The sequence below is a fragment of the Caretta caretta genome, chromosome 7, assembly GCF_965140235.1.
Source record: "Caretta caretta isolate rCarCar2 chromosome 7, rCarCar1.hap1, whole genome shotgun sequence".
Classification (NCBI taxonomy): domain Eukaryota; kingdom Metazoa; phylum Chordata; order Testudines; family Cheloniidae; genus Caretta; species Caretta caretta.
In genome coordinates, this window is record NC_134212.1 from 99,690,874 (window position 1) to 99,705,639 (window position 14,766).

The 14,766-nt window shown below is 39.9% G+C and overlaps 1 protein-coding gene across 1 annotated transcript in view; it reads left to right on the top strand.

Moving 5' to 3' along the window:
• LOC125628866 (transcription elongation regulator 1-like protein) overlaps window positions 1–14,766 on the top strand; it is a 243,610-nt gene that overhangs the window by 17,411 nt on the left and 211,433 nt on the right. The window contains 1 exon segment of the mRNA XM_075130998.1: window positions 5,052–5,246. Within this exon segment, the coding sequence (XP_074987099.1) occupies window positions 5,052–5,246 (195 nt within the window).

The following is a 14,766-nucleotide window of genomic DNA, read 5'->3' on the forward strand; positions in this document are numbered from 1 at the left end:
TAGATGACAGAAGTATCCCAATGGTTTTTAACTGTTTGACATAAGTGCTGGAATTAGGGGTGCTGGGGGTACTGCTGCACCCCAGCATGAAATGGTTTCCACTATAAACAGGGTTTACAGTTTGGTTTGATCTCAGCACCCCTACCATAAAAATTGTTTTAGCACCTCTGCTGCTTGATGCAATCACAGAATTTACTTTCCTTTGTGAATGACTTGATTTTGCTGTTTTAATTTTTTTCAGTAGATCTTATAGGAAAGATCTTTATAAAAGTCCATGGTAGGCAGAATTAAAAAAAAAAGACTGTAAGCCTGTAAAACTGGAGAACATTTTAAAATGAGTTTAATCAGTTAATTTGCACACTGAGATTCTATAGTACAAAGAACTTTTTTTTAAAAGAAAAGCTGAAATTGCCCTCTTCAGACAGGACTGAGCCTGTATATTCCAGTGGCATCCAAAATCCTTATTTCTGTTTTTTGTTAAAGAAAAGAAACAGCCTTTTTTGTTGATCCTAGAGAAGAAATATAATGATTGTAACTGTTTGTTAATAGTAGTAATAATGAGAGAGCAAATTCTGTTATGTCCTTTATGGCTGCAGAGAAAGAAGTCATAAAAGGAACAAGAGGTTGGGAGGACATTGGGCAGACAAAACAGCAGCACAGAATCTTGTTTCATTGACTTTGTCCATGATATACAGACAATGTGAACGGAAGAAGTATGCTATTGTGGAAGAGAAAAAGTGGGATAATTGTGCTCCATTTAGGTCATGAATCTGTGGTATGCTCTGTAGTGTGGCTCCTCAGGCTGGTTAGTCCTGTAGGTCTTTAGGAATAATGGTTCATTCTTTAAACACACCATGCATGAACTGTAATAAGAACTTCAGGATGTCTGAACTGTCAGATGGACATGAGGTCATGAATAGGAAAGCAGGGACAATTCCTGAATCCCAAAACTATATAGATAACCCTGTGAGAGAATAAAGAAGCAGGTCTAACAGGAACAGTTAGTCTTTGACTGCTGTATGTCTAGACACTTTACCATGTAGTTGCCTATATAATGGATGTTTGGGGATCAAATGGCATCTGCTGTGGAACCTGGGTTATCTACCTACTCCCTTGTTTTCCTTAATCTTTGGTTGATTCTCTTGTCCTTTCTTGTTCTTGTCTTTATAGCTGCCCCTGCTATCTTGTTCTTCAGTCGTTTCATACATAAGTGTGCTGCCGTCATTTTAACAAAAGGCTCCCACAAATATTTTCCCTTTAACCTGTGGTAAACATTTTGTAGCAGGATGGTGGATGTCTACTTGTAAAGAGGTGTGGCGAAGAACTATGCAACATATTAATGTGTTTTCGCACTTAAATAGAAATTCTCTGTGATAAGCAAGCATCTCTAGGTTTAAAATAAAACTTTCTTAAAAGTGAACTTCACTGAAAAGCTTAAACTTTGTTTCTCAGACATATATTGATGACAGTGTAGATCATTATTCAACTTTTTCAAGTATCTGAGTGTTGACCTTATAACTGTCATTCTAAGAAATGTTTTTGAAAATATCTGCTATCTGGCACAATCTGATATATTCCAGAGAAGAAAGTTTTATCTGAACGATGTATTAGGATTTTTAGATATGTCCTGTCTGCCAGGAATGATTTAATACTGTCCAGAGAGAGAGAGAATCACCAAAACTTTATTAATTGATTGGTGAAATGTTAACAAAGGGCTCAAGTCCTGAAAACTTCTAGCACTTCACTAATTTCACCCACATGTGCTCATCGCAAGGCTGGGGGCATGGATCAGCATTTATGTCACACTCTCCTTTAGTACTTAGTCTGGGCTGGGGAATGGATAGCTCAGTGGTTTGAGCATTGGCTTGCTAAACCCAGGGTTGTGAGTTCAATCCTTGGGGGGGATCTGGGGCAAAAATTGGGGATTGGTCCTGCTTTGAGCAGGGGGCTGGACTAGATGACCTCCTGAGGTCCCTGATATTCTATGATTCTAAGCTAATGATCCAAACAGAAGACCAAATTTGGTGATAATTCTGGTCACGTGCCATCTGAGGAACATTGTGCATATGCTAAGAAGGCGCTGGCAGGGTGTAGTTTGCCCACTGTTCTAATGCCTATGCTGTTGTTTTGTTTCTTTCCTTCACCCATTTTGAGAATTGTATCTTTATGTTGCAGAATCCTTTTTTAATGAAAAAATCAAGCTAGAAGAGAACACTCTCCCTGCTTAATAACAGCCTTTGGGGAAACTGGTAGAAGAGTCTTTTCTTTATATACTTTGTCAGAGTCCATGAACAGTTAGAGGATATTTTTTCTGTTGTTGTGTTTGGTGACAGCAGAAAATCCCTAGAATTGGAAACACAGACTCTCTATCCAAGGGCAGACTACTAATGCGGATTTGATTAACTTAACCCATAGGCCCATGAGATCCCAGAAAGAAATGTTAGAAACAACAACAAAATCATTGTCATCAGATGGTTTGACTTGCGATTTTTGAATATTTCCATTTTGGCCCTGATAGATGTAATCTATTTTTCTTTCATTTGTTGCAGGTTGAATATCAAAGACTTGGTATTTGTGTTTGTTAGTGTTTCTCTGGCCTATGTGCTTGTTGTACTAACAAGGACATGTGCTTATATATGGCTTACATGTGGCTGTTCTTTTGTTGTTTTTGTTTTTTAATAGAAAATATCTTAGAACTGACAATAACATCAGGAATAATAGAAATTACTTGAAATGACTACTGTATATATTTGGTATGTGTTGCTAATGTTGTAAAGTCTATTTTTCTGGCAAAATATTTTGCTTACATCTGCATTGCAAACAAAGACTAATAAAGAGGGGAGTGCAAGCTTAGGAAATATCGATACTGAAGGAATTCTCTTTACCCACACAACCCACTCTCCTGTTTAGCTAAATTCGAAACATTCATGATTCTGTTGACTTCAGTGGAATGACTCCTCTTATGCCTGTGTTAAATTTGGCTGCTGGAATACTTTACCTTTTTAGAAATCTACTGGAGTAAGAATCCAGTAAGAATCAAGGGTCAGAGTCTCAGATCTAATCCTTTTGTACCCAGTTCAGTGGTGGAGCGGGGCATAAGGGTGGTGGTATAAGGCCACCTTCATGTTCCCTGATTTGGGGGCCACAATGCACAACACAGAGCAGCCTCTGGACTGCTCCAAGTTGTGTGAGCTGTACATGGATGTAAGGGATTCTTCTAGCTGCCAGAAATCACCAGAACACACGGGGCACTGACCTTTCCACTTTTATCTTGGCCAAACACCCTCCACAGGGGGCAGGAGAGGTATATCCCAATATTTTCTAGGCAGGCCTCACACCACCCTTGGGTTCTCCCATGCCAGAGGAATCCCCAGATAGCCACATCTCCCAGTTCCTCAGGTGATTTATGTCAGTACGCAGGTCGGGAATGGCCACAAGAGGTACCAGGATCTGACCCTAAGGGTCCCTTTAGCCTCCAAATTCATTTGGAAAAAGAAATGCTATAATCTGTGAATTGCCTAAAGTGACAGCTCTGATTAAATAGTGATTTTTGCAGAATTACCAGTTGGCTCTTATTGCCTAAAGGATTTCCACGTGAACGGAAAACATTTGCTAAATGACATAATAAGCTAATGATTGCTTAATTTTTGAATACATAGCTCAGTGTAGAGAGGGTAACAGCTGGTGTTTGCCAAATTAGGTTTCCTTCTTAGGATTTTTACTACTCATTTTCTTGTTTATTTAACATACTAAGATGTGATTGAGCTCTAAAGGTCTTCCCCTAAGCTTGTTACACTTTAAAGGTAAATGTTTCATAGTACTGAGTACATTCTTCCCTTCAGGCCCAATGGAGCTCCCATTTAAATCAGAGGGATCTCTGTGGATAGAGTGTTTCCAGTGGCAGTGCGTCTATGTACATGTAACTTGGTATCACTGATGGCAATTGCATGCCTATAATTACAGGAGAATAGTCCTGTAGATATAGGTAATATTAAAAAAATATATAAATGGTTCAAATTGCAAAGTCAAAAGTCAGGAAATACTGGAAGGTAGAGCCCAGGCAGGATTCCATTCCTAGTTCTGATGTTAATGTGACCTAGTAGTTACAGATATCACAGCCAAGTACAAAGATGTACAAAGATTTAGCATGTTCATCATAAAAAGTAGCATAGCAAAGTAGATGAGACTTACCATTTTAGATACCTGGGTTCTAGTCACAGCCATGCCAGAAGTGACCTCATGCTACCTCTTGGTTACTTTATTTGTAAAATGGGCATATGACACTTGTCTGCCTTTATAAGATAGGGGTATGAGACCTTGCTCAGTTATAAGGACAGTAAAGTATACAGAATTAACACCAGTCAGTGAGACTAGAATTCTTGGTCTCTTCATGGTTCAGTGCACTTTCCCCTCGGCCAAAGATGGGGCAAGTGCCAGCAGCTGCTACTGTTGTGCCCCTCCATCCAGAGCTCTTCACTTGCTTGTGATAACTCTATAGGTAAGTTACAATATACATGTTTTCAAATCATGCACAAATCACCATCCTTTTATGTTAGAACCTATATTTGAAAGCATGAAAGCATTATTTTTTTGTTTTAAAAAATGTACTATACAGGGATGTTTATAACACAAAAAGCAGTCTATGGCACAAAAGCTGTGAGTTAAGGGTGGTCTGGTGGATAAGGCGCTCCCTGGGGACTTGGGAAATCTGGGTTCAATTACTGGCTCAACCATACGCATCAGGTGTGACCTTGGGCGAGTCGGAGTGTGAAGCAAGTTTTATACTGTGTAAAATGACACCTACCACTCCAGTGTATTAACACAGAATTTTGATGCATCTTGATGTCCCATTAAATTAAGTTGAATGGCTGGATGTGCAGCCAGTAGAGGATTAAGCTACTAATATTGCAATAATAAAAAAGACAATTTAGTGCCTTTTTTATATTGTAATGTTGAAAAACACTATTATTTATAGAGTGTGTGTCTTAACTTGCCAACAAATATTTGTTTCAAATGTAAAATAAAACAAATTTTACTTAACTCTTCCATAGGTGGTTGCCAGAATAGCCTTAAACAAGTGGGCAATAATCAGACAATTGCATTAGCTGCTGCTGCAGCAGCAGCGGCTGCCATGGTGTCCGTAGATTCAGAAGCACCTCAGGGACCATCACCTACAAGTATCCAACCTTGCCATGTGCTCACTTTGTCACCTGTCAAAATACCAGTTTTGACTTCACCTTTTCCAGGTAAGAGATTTTCTTTATGATACCATGTAGCCACTTTTATTCAATCTGAATCATGCAGAGACTGTGTGTTGTGTGGTTTTTGTCACAAATGCTTTTTTGTTAAATGATTGTTGAGTAGGAATTGAATTTAACAGCTTGTGATATATGTGGGTTTGTGTATTTTAGTACTGAGGGAAAAACAATTATTATTTATTATTGTGTTAGATTGAGGTGTCATTTTAAAACGATCCATGCATTTATAAAGCCATTACTTTGATTCAGCTTGATTCAAATGCACAAATGAGAGGAAATTCAGAGGTGAGCTTGAAACTCAAATATGAACTCATTCCATGTAGTTATGTAATTCTTATGCACTACAAAAATATGGGCACAAAATCTCAATTAAATTTTATTCCATACCACTCTATTTACTTCAGTGAGAAAGCACTGTAAATCTGTGCCAGGTTGGGTGGCCCTCAATATTGTAATCACCTACTATTGGAAGGCCTCTGTTAGACATACAGTGGGAGTTGATTAAGAATAAAGAAGTGTTAGTTTTTGGTGAGTTAATCAATTATACTCTGTGACTCAAGAACATCTGGATGCTGACTGGCAGAGGGCATTGGGGTATATCGGGGTACAGAGATCCACCGAATTCACAGAAACAATGTCATATTAGATCTCTAGTGAAAGCCTGGGTCACACTGGTCATTAAAATCCTTGTAAGATGTATGTATAGAGAGTGTGTGTGTGTGTGTGTGTGTGTGTGTATATATTATGTTCTCTAGGTCTGTAGTTAAAAACAGGTTCTTTGAGAAGAATCTAAATACAGAGGAGTCATACTTTTCCTCTACCGAAAAAAAAATCACATCGTGCCAGATCTATCCTTTTAGAGAAAAGGTTTCTTGAATTGAAATACTGAAGTATTCTAAGAAGTAGACGTCACCATAAGAAATGTACTTTTGATTTACAGTTGCACTAACATGCTCTGCATGGGTTGCCATAGTCATGATAGAATATTATCAAACCAAGGAGCTATCACATTTAGATAACTGGCTCAGCTTTGCAATGATAAACATGTCAGGCTAGGACAATTGTTGCTTGCCTTACAAATGAAAGGCTGATAGGATATCAAATATCAAGCTTTGAGTGTCTGAGCAATAATCCCATTATCAATCTTTCACACTAAACCACTTTTTTATGGGTATTTTCTCCTGTGGAGTACATAGTTGCTTCTTGAAGACAGACAAGCTTGAAAGCATGTGCTTGAACATGCTAAATAGATTTGGGATTTCACCTAAACATTAATCAGTCAGCCCATACATTTGATGCTGTTCACTTTGCAAAGACTATCAATATGGTTATGTAAAACACAGTATAAGGGGATTTAATGGAATATGCTAACAGTGAGATGGAGCTGAAGGTGTCCATCTTAGACAACCTTACTCAGTATAAGCCAAATGGAAGGACTCCTGTTGACTTCCAGGGGCTTTGGATCAGAGTCTAAGGTTTTTGTTCTATTTATGCTTGTTCCCATTGTCTTAATAATGGACACGTATATTTTCAAACTGTATATGGCATTCTGTGACTGAGTTCACAGAAATACAAATAAATTTATAGTGTTTATATAGAAAATTATAGAAAGATTCCCATAAATGCTAATGCAACAAACACCTGTTTGACAGCCTAACTTACCATGTAAATATTAATGGAGTGAGCTGAATTTGGTTCTCATTACATCAGTTATATCCTCTGCAGATGCTGCATATTTTTAGTCAAATACCTAGTGCACATAACTCCTGTAAAATGACTGCTCATGATCTCTCCAATTGAAATACACAGTGGATGAGATACTGAATTTAAATTAAACTTCCTTCCCTTGCAGGAAAAAAAAATGGTCAGTTGGTCAAAAGTAGCCCTTTGCTGTTAAGAACAAAATTACATTTCTATTTCTCCACAGAAGTTAATGACTGGAAAAGCATCAAGGAAAAATAATCTAATATACCGATAATCCCTTGTGTAGGACATACTTTACAATACTGTCTGCCTTTCCGTTAAAAACATCAGTGCATTGACATTTATTAAGGATGACTTATTGTTCTCAAAGAAAAATAAATCTTTAAAAGAATATAATTTGTGTACCCTGGGGGCAATTGTATTTTCCTTGTCTCATGTATGATTTATAAAGTAACTTGGTAATTAATGATCTTTCCATTTTCTCCTTGTATAAAGTTTATGTAAGGCAATGTCAAAATAATTTGCATAAAAAGTTCAAAAATAGCAGAATATGTTATATCCATTTTAAAGCTATCAGCCTTAACATTATCTTGTTAAATCTAATCTCTATAATCAGTTATACTGGACAGCGCTATTACACTAGTGTGATGGGTATACTATTCACAATGGCCCTGAGAGAGTTGAATTAGCTCAGGCAGGCCTAATCAGTCAATTATGCTGCAAATGCTGGGAGATTTAGGCTGTGTAGAGGGTGTTAATTAGAAGGAAGCTCACCTATGCAGGAACAGGTGGGGCTTCTATAAAGTCAGGATGCTATCAACAGAGTAGGAGGCTGCAGGGAGGAAGGCTGCAGGCTTCCTCCCTGAGGTAAGGGAGAAGGAAGAGGGTGGGTTAGGAACCCCTGAGAAGGGTTTGCCTAGGAAAGCTGGAGAATGAGAGGCATGCTAAGAAGTAGTCCAAGGGCAAGAGCAGTAAGGTATAGCCACAGACAGTAACTGCTCACTGTAGGGCCCTGTATTGGAATCCAGAGTAGAGGGCAGGCCTGGGTTCCTCTACCATCCACTGCAGAGTGGCATTGCATGGAGCACTGAATGGGAAGACTGCCTGAGGCACAGAGGGAGTGACATAGTCAGGGAAGCAGACATGAGGACTGGCTGCCACTGCCTGTGGAGAGAGACTTTGAAAGACTCCCCCAAAAAGGGAATCACAATGTGAACTGATCGGAGGACTGAATCATAAAGCAGTGACACTGAAACTTGATGAGCAAGAGGACAGCTGCAAAGATACAGGAGGAGAAAGGGGGTGCTGAACTAGGTGGAGCTAATCCCCAGAATTGCCAGAAGGAGTAGATCACCCTGTGACAACTAGTATCATTTTCCCCCCATCACAATAACTGACCAGTGAATTTTTTTTATTATAATTAATTGCATTTATATTTTAAGCAAGTTTTTCATATTGATGTTTATACAACTAAATAGTTGAGCTGTGTTGCCTACTAAAATGTAATTCATAATTGAAATAATTAAGCCCTGTAAAAATTCATGTTCTACAGAATTCATGCCATATTGAATTAATTCTTTTGAATAAAAAAGGAGGAAAAACTCCCAAGCCCTCAGATCCCTCAGCATAAAAAGGATTTTTAGTGTCAGAACTCTATAATAATAATTAAAATAAATATGAATAATTTAAAAGAGAAAACATTGTATATGTAATGAGAAATATAGTTTAATAGACATTATATGGTTTTCTAGGGGTTTAAAGTGATAAATTTAGAACAAGGGAAATGCAGAAGCAGCAAAAACAAATTTTTTTACGTTATTCAAAATTCCAATGAAAACGGATGTTTAAAATGCAGCCTGCTCCTCTTTAGGATCCTAAATAGGGACTAATTTAGATTCCACGTAGCTTTCAGCCTAATCATAAATGACAACACAATAGTTCTTCCCAAGATAATGCCCACATAGGAAGAGGGTATAAGTGGAAATGGCTTTTGAACCAGAATTCTGATTTGAGAAATCTCCATGAGAAGATGACAATATAAGCTTTGGTATCTCATATAAGTTTGAAAACCTGAACCAGGAAACAATGATTAAAAAAGACTCAGGGAAAAGATAACACAACTATCTAGTCCTCCACTGTAATAGTCCCCCACTTCTAGTCCTCACTGTAATATCATTTCTAGATATCAGTTGCCATAATTGTCACATATTCTCCTTGGATGGACAGTGGAATGATTCAATTTAATGCAGGAGCAGCAGAAATGTTATTAGAATTAGAAGAAACATTCTCTACCCTCAAGAGTGAGTCAGATTTAGTCATGTAGAATGGTAAAATTCCCCTTGACTTCATTGGGAGCAGTCTTAAGCCAAGGCTGAAGCCTTTTACAAATAGCACCCATTAGGGTTCATACAAGTCCCCTGCCTGTGACCTCCCTGTATTTCCCAAATGTCTTGAACCTGGCACTGCAAGATATAAGACCCTTTAGGAGAGAGAGAGACACACCCATTCAATCAAAGGCAGCAATAGCAACATGAGAGGTTTTGTTCCCCCCATAATGATGTCACTAAGAGGACGTGGTGAGAGAGGACATACTGCGTATGGCACCAGTCTGTTGTAAGTGGACCCATCCGCTGTGTCCCATATGCTTCTAAGTCAACTCAGTCTGGGCAGAGTCTGGTCACCTTTCTAGGTCTGGATCTATAGGACACACTTACAGGCTCAGACCTCTTGTCTGAGCCCTGACTTGTGACTGAACAATCCAGCAGGCCCAGACCCTGATACCAGTGCTTTAGATCTCCCAAGTCTCCTACTTGCTTACATGTGCTCCTTCAGAGTTTTGTGTCACTGTGGGAACTCTGGCTTCTAGTTTAACTCCTTTTGGGGACAACATGGCAGGAAAGCAATTAACACAGGCTTAGCAAAGGAAGTTCTTAACCACAATATCTGTACTCTTAAGAGTTACACTTGAGAGTTACAGAACTTTTGCAAAATAACAAAATATCAGACTCTGAGAGGGTGTTTGACACCTTCTGAGAGTCTGAGGAATGTCTATATTTCAGGCATTCCTTTCTTCTTCTCCTGCATGTGCCACTTACACATGGCTGTGGTTGGCTTTCCCCTGCAGTGAATGGCACCACTTCTTAAGTACACCCTTTGTCTCTTGTTGCCATGTGCTCAGGCTGAGAAGGTGGAGACCCACCAGTCATGTTGATGCCCCTGTATAGAAAAAGCTCTGTTTTGAGGAGGGAAGCAGTTGAGATACAATCAAAGTTGATGGGTCTAGGTTGCTCAGTGATGTCTCCTCCATGATGCTCCTTCAAAGAGGTATCAAGCATTTTTATTGGGCCGTGCTCCTTCTGGAATAAATCAGTGTTTTGCCTTTGGCATGTGTTGAGCACATAATAGAAAATGGAGGCCCTAATTCAAAATTGGGTTTACAGTTTGACACAGACAAACCCGCTCTAGCACAGGATGGTTGCTATGGAGATGATATGTTTGGCTGGTTGGACCTCAGAAATTAAAGAGGGTACTTATTTGGAGGTGGAGTCTGGTTAAAGTTTATCCTTTATTTGTTTTTTTTTGGGGGGGGCACTTACCTGGATAAGATAAAGATTAGTAAATTGTTTCCCTCCTAGGCATGCAGGGGCCTTAATTGTGACAGGCAGAAATTCTACTGATCTGAAGGTAAAAGTTTCTCTTTGGAGCGGTAGGTTCATGCCAGTCAAGAAGAGTGAATGTCCACGGTAAGCAAAGAGCAGGTATGTGAGTAAGAGCTCCACTAAGCTGACCATGGTGGTAATGATTCAGATGGAGATGAAATATGTTGGTAAGGGTGGCTAGAACCCAGCATAGTTCTTTTCCATGGGGGGAGAGGGTGGAATTGAGGGGGAAACTTGTGCATTCCAGAAACTGGCAGTGACCTGAAATGAATTATATCAATATCTGTACAAATACCAGCTCAACAAATGCTACTTTGCTGCCATTTCCTTAAGGCCAGCAACTGCAACCAAGAATTACTTTAGGTAGAAACAAGTGGCTGTGAGCCAACAAGAACCACTGTAATTCAGTAGTAAAATGAAGAGGCTTGACTAATCCAAAAAAAGCAAAGATTCCAGTTCTGATACAAAACCACACCAGCACTTATTATTATTGGGGAGCACAACACAAGCTTTCCATCCCTTAAGAGGAAGAGGAATATAAATCCATTGCAGCCTGAAAGCACCTGGCACACCCAGCCCCACTTAACATAATTATGAACATTGATTCTCATCTGCTAATTCTGCTAGACCTAAGTTTTAAAATGTTACTAGTTATGCAGTGTAATTCCTAATTTGTGTGTGTGTCTGTTATGATTCTGAATGCTTTAAAGTACAGCTGTCCATTAATCGCAGTTAACTCATGCAATTAACTCAAAATAATTAATCGCGATTAATTGCACTGTTAAACGATAGAATACAAATTGAATTTTTAAAAATATTTTTGATGTTTTCTACATTTTCAAATATATCTATTTCAATTACAACACAGAATGCAAGTGTACAGTGATTACTTTATATTTTTATTATAAATATTTGCACTGTAAAAATGATAAACAAAATAGTATTTTTCAATTCACCTCATACAAATACTGTAGTGCAATCTCTTTATCATGGAAGTGCAACTTGCAAGTGTGTATTTTTGTTACATAACTGCACTCAAAAACAAAACAATGTAAAACTTTAGCGCCTACAAGTCCACTCAGTCCTACTTCTTGTTCAGTCAATCGCTAGGAGAAACAAGTTTGTTTACATTTATGGGAGATAATGCTGCCCACTTCTTAATTACAATGTCACCTGAAAGTGAGAACAGGCATTCGCATGGCACTGTTGTAGCTGGCTTTGCAAGATATTTATGTGCCAGATGTGCTAAAGATTCATATGCCTCTTCATGCTTCGGCCATCGTTCCAGAGGACATGCACCCATGCTGATGACAGGTTCTGCTCAATAATGATCCAAAGCAGTGCAGACCAACACATGTTCATTTTCATCATCTGAGTCAGATGCCACCAGCAGAAGGTTGATTTTCTTTTTTGGTGGTTCTAAAGTTTTACATTGTTTTATTTTTGAATGCGGCTTTTTTTGTACATAGTTCTACATTTGTAAGTTCAACTTTTCATTTGTTTTTAACATCAATGCCAGCCTTTCAGGTTTGTCTTTATATTTATCGGGTCTTTTTTTTTTAATTTTTTTTAAATATTCCTTTCTTATGTGGGGAAAGTGCATACTCAAATTGTCTTTGTTGACTAAAATGAAAACAGCTATTTTGTTTTCTGTTGGGGATTATGTTGAAAGGAGATTGCTCATTGAAAGCTCCTGCTTTATAGGCTGTACCTATAGTCTGGCACAATGTCAATTTATATTATATACCAGAATGTGTTGGGCCAAATTCTCAGTCCAACTCCAGGAGCGCTGAACTGCCTTGGCAACTGAAAAGCCAGTTTAAAAACTGGTCTTCTACCAATTTCTCTTGTCTAAGGGTGATCCATGGCTGATGGAGAGCTAGTTTAGACACTCCCTCTTGGCCCCTGGAACACAGCAGATTTCCTGAGGAAACAGTATGGATCTGGGATGTGTCTCCACTCTGGCTATCCTCATTTATCAGAACAACCAGTTGGAGATGTGGGAAACCATGTGTGAAGGAGAGTAGTCTTTGAGTTGCTACAGTTTACTGTGGGGACCAGGTTGGTCCCTGACTGGTTCTAGAATCCATTACCCTCTGATCCCACTGAGGGTTACCAAAAGAAACTACACCATCTGCTCAAGAAACTCCTTAAAGATGCACAGGAACAAATCTACACTGACACACCCCTAGAGCCCCAACCAGGGGTATTCTACCTGCTACCCAAAATCCATAAACCTGGGAATCCTGGGTGCCCCATCATCTCACGCATTGGCACCCTGGCAGCAGGATTATCTGGCTATGTAGACTCTCTCCTCAGGCCCTACGCTACCAGCACTCTCAGCTATCTTCGAGACACCACTGACTTCCTGAGGAAACTACAGTCCTTTGATGATCTTCCAGAAAACACCATCCTGGCCACTATCGATGTAGAAGCCCTCTACACCAACATTCCACACAAAGATGGATTACAAGCCATCAGGAATAGCATCCCTGATACCATCACAGCAAGCCTGGTGGCTGAACTTTGTGACTTTGTCCTCACACACAACTATTTCAGCTTTGGGGACAATTTATACCTTCAAGTCAGTGGGACTGCTATGGGTACCCGCATGGCCCCACAGTATGCTAACATTTTTATGGCTGACTTAGAACAACGCTTCCTTAGCTCTCATCCCCTAACACCCCAACTCTATTTCTGCTACACTGATGACATCTTCATCATCTGGACCCATGGAAAAGAAGCCCTTGAGGAATTCCACCATGATTTCAACAATTTCCATCCCACCATCAACCTCAGCCTAGACCAATCCACACAAGCTGTCCATTTCCTGGACACTACTGTGCTAATAAGCGATGGTCACATAAACGCCACCCTATACCGGAAACCTACTGACCGCTATACTTACCTACATGCCTCCAGCTTCCATCCAGGACACACCACACGATCCATCATCTACAGCCAAGCTCTAAGATACAACCGTATGTGCTCCAACCCCTCAGACAGAGACAAACACCTACAAGATCTCTATCAAGCATTCTTAAAACTACAATACCCGCCTGTTGAAGTGAAAAAACAGACTAACAGAGCCAGAAGAGTACCCAGAAGTCACCTACTACAGGACAGGCCCAACAAAGAAAATAACAGAACGCCACTAGTTGTCACCTTCAGCCCCCAACTAAAACCTCTCAAAGATTTACAACCTATCCTGAAAAATGATCCCTCACTGTCACAGATCTTGGGAGACAGACCAGTACTTGCTTACAGACAGCCCCCCAACCTTAAGCAAATACTCACCAGCAACTACACACCACACAACAAAAACACCAACCCAGGGACCAAACCCTGCTACAAACCCCAGTGCCAACTCTGTCCACATATCTATTCAAGGTACACCATCATAGGACCTAACCACATCAGCCACACCATCCTGGGCTTGTTCACCTGCACATCTACCAATGTGATTGTGCCTGCAAGGGCTGGGGGGGAAGATACCAGCGAAAGGAGGACACTCAGGCGTAAGAATAGTAAACTATGCTTTATTGAAGGAAGGAAGAACTTACGCTCCAGTCTGCGCGGGGAGCCCCTAGGACGCGCGGAGGGGCTGCAGGGGACTCTGGCCGTTTGGGACAGCTGACCAGGCAGGATTCCGCCGGGGGGAGTCCTCTGCGGCGCTATATTCTCCGCGCTTATCTCGGGGTTACATGGGATCAACAGCTGGTTACATTCTTACATGTATAATTTATGCTTATTACATAAACTGACTTTTTTACAGGCAAAAATATGCTGAGTTATGCTACAATATCTTTTGGCAGGGTCTGTCGGACAAAGTTAATTGAAACTGCCTGCATCCTCCGCTTACATCCAGTCACATACTCAGTCCACCACTTAGATCCTCACCAATCTTCCGCAACCTTGCCCCTACAGTGATATATGCCCTCATGTGCCAGGAATGCCCCTCTGCCATGTATATTGGCCAAACCGGACAGTCTCTACACAAAAGAATAAATGGACACAAATCTGACATTAGGAATCATAACATTCAAAAACCAGTAGGAGAACACTTCAATCTCTCTGGTCACTTAGTAACAGACCTCAAAGTGGCAATTCTTCAACAAAAAACCTTCAAAAACAGACTCCAACGT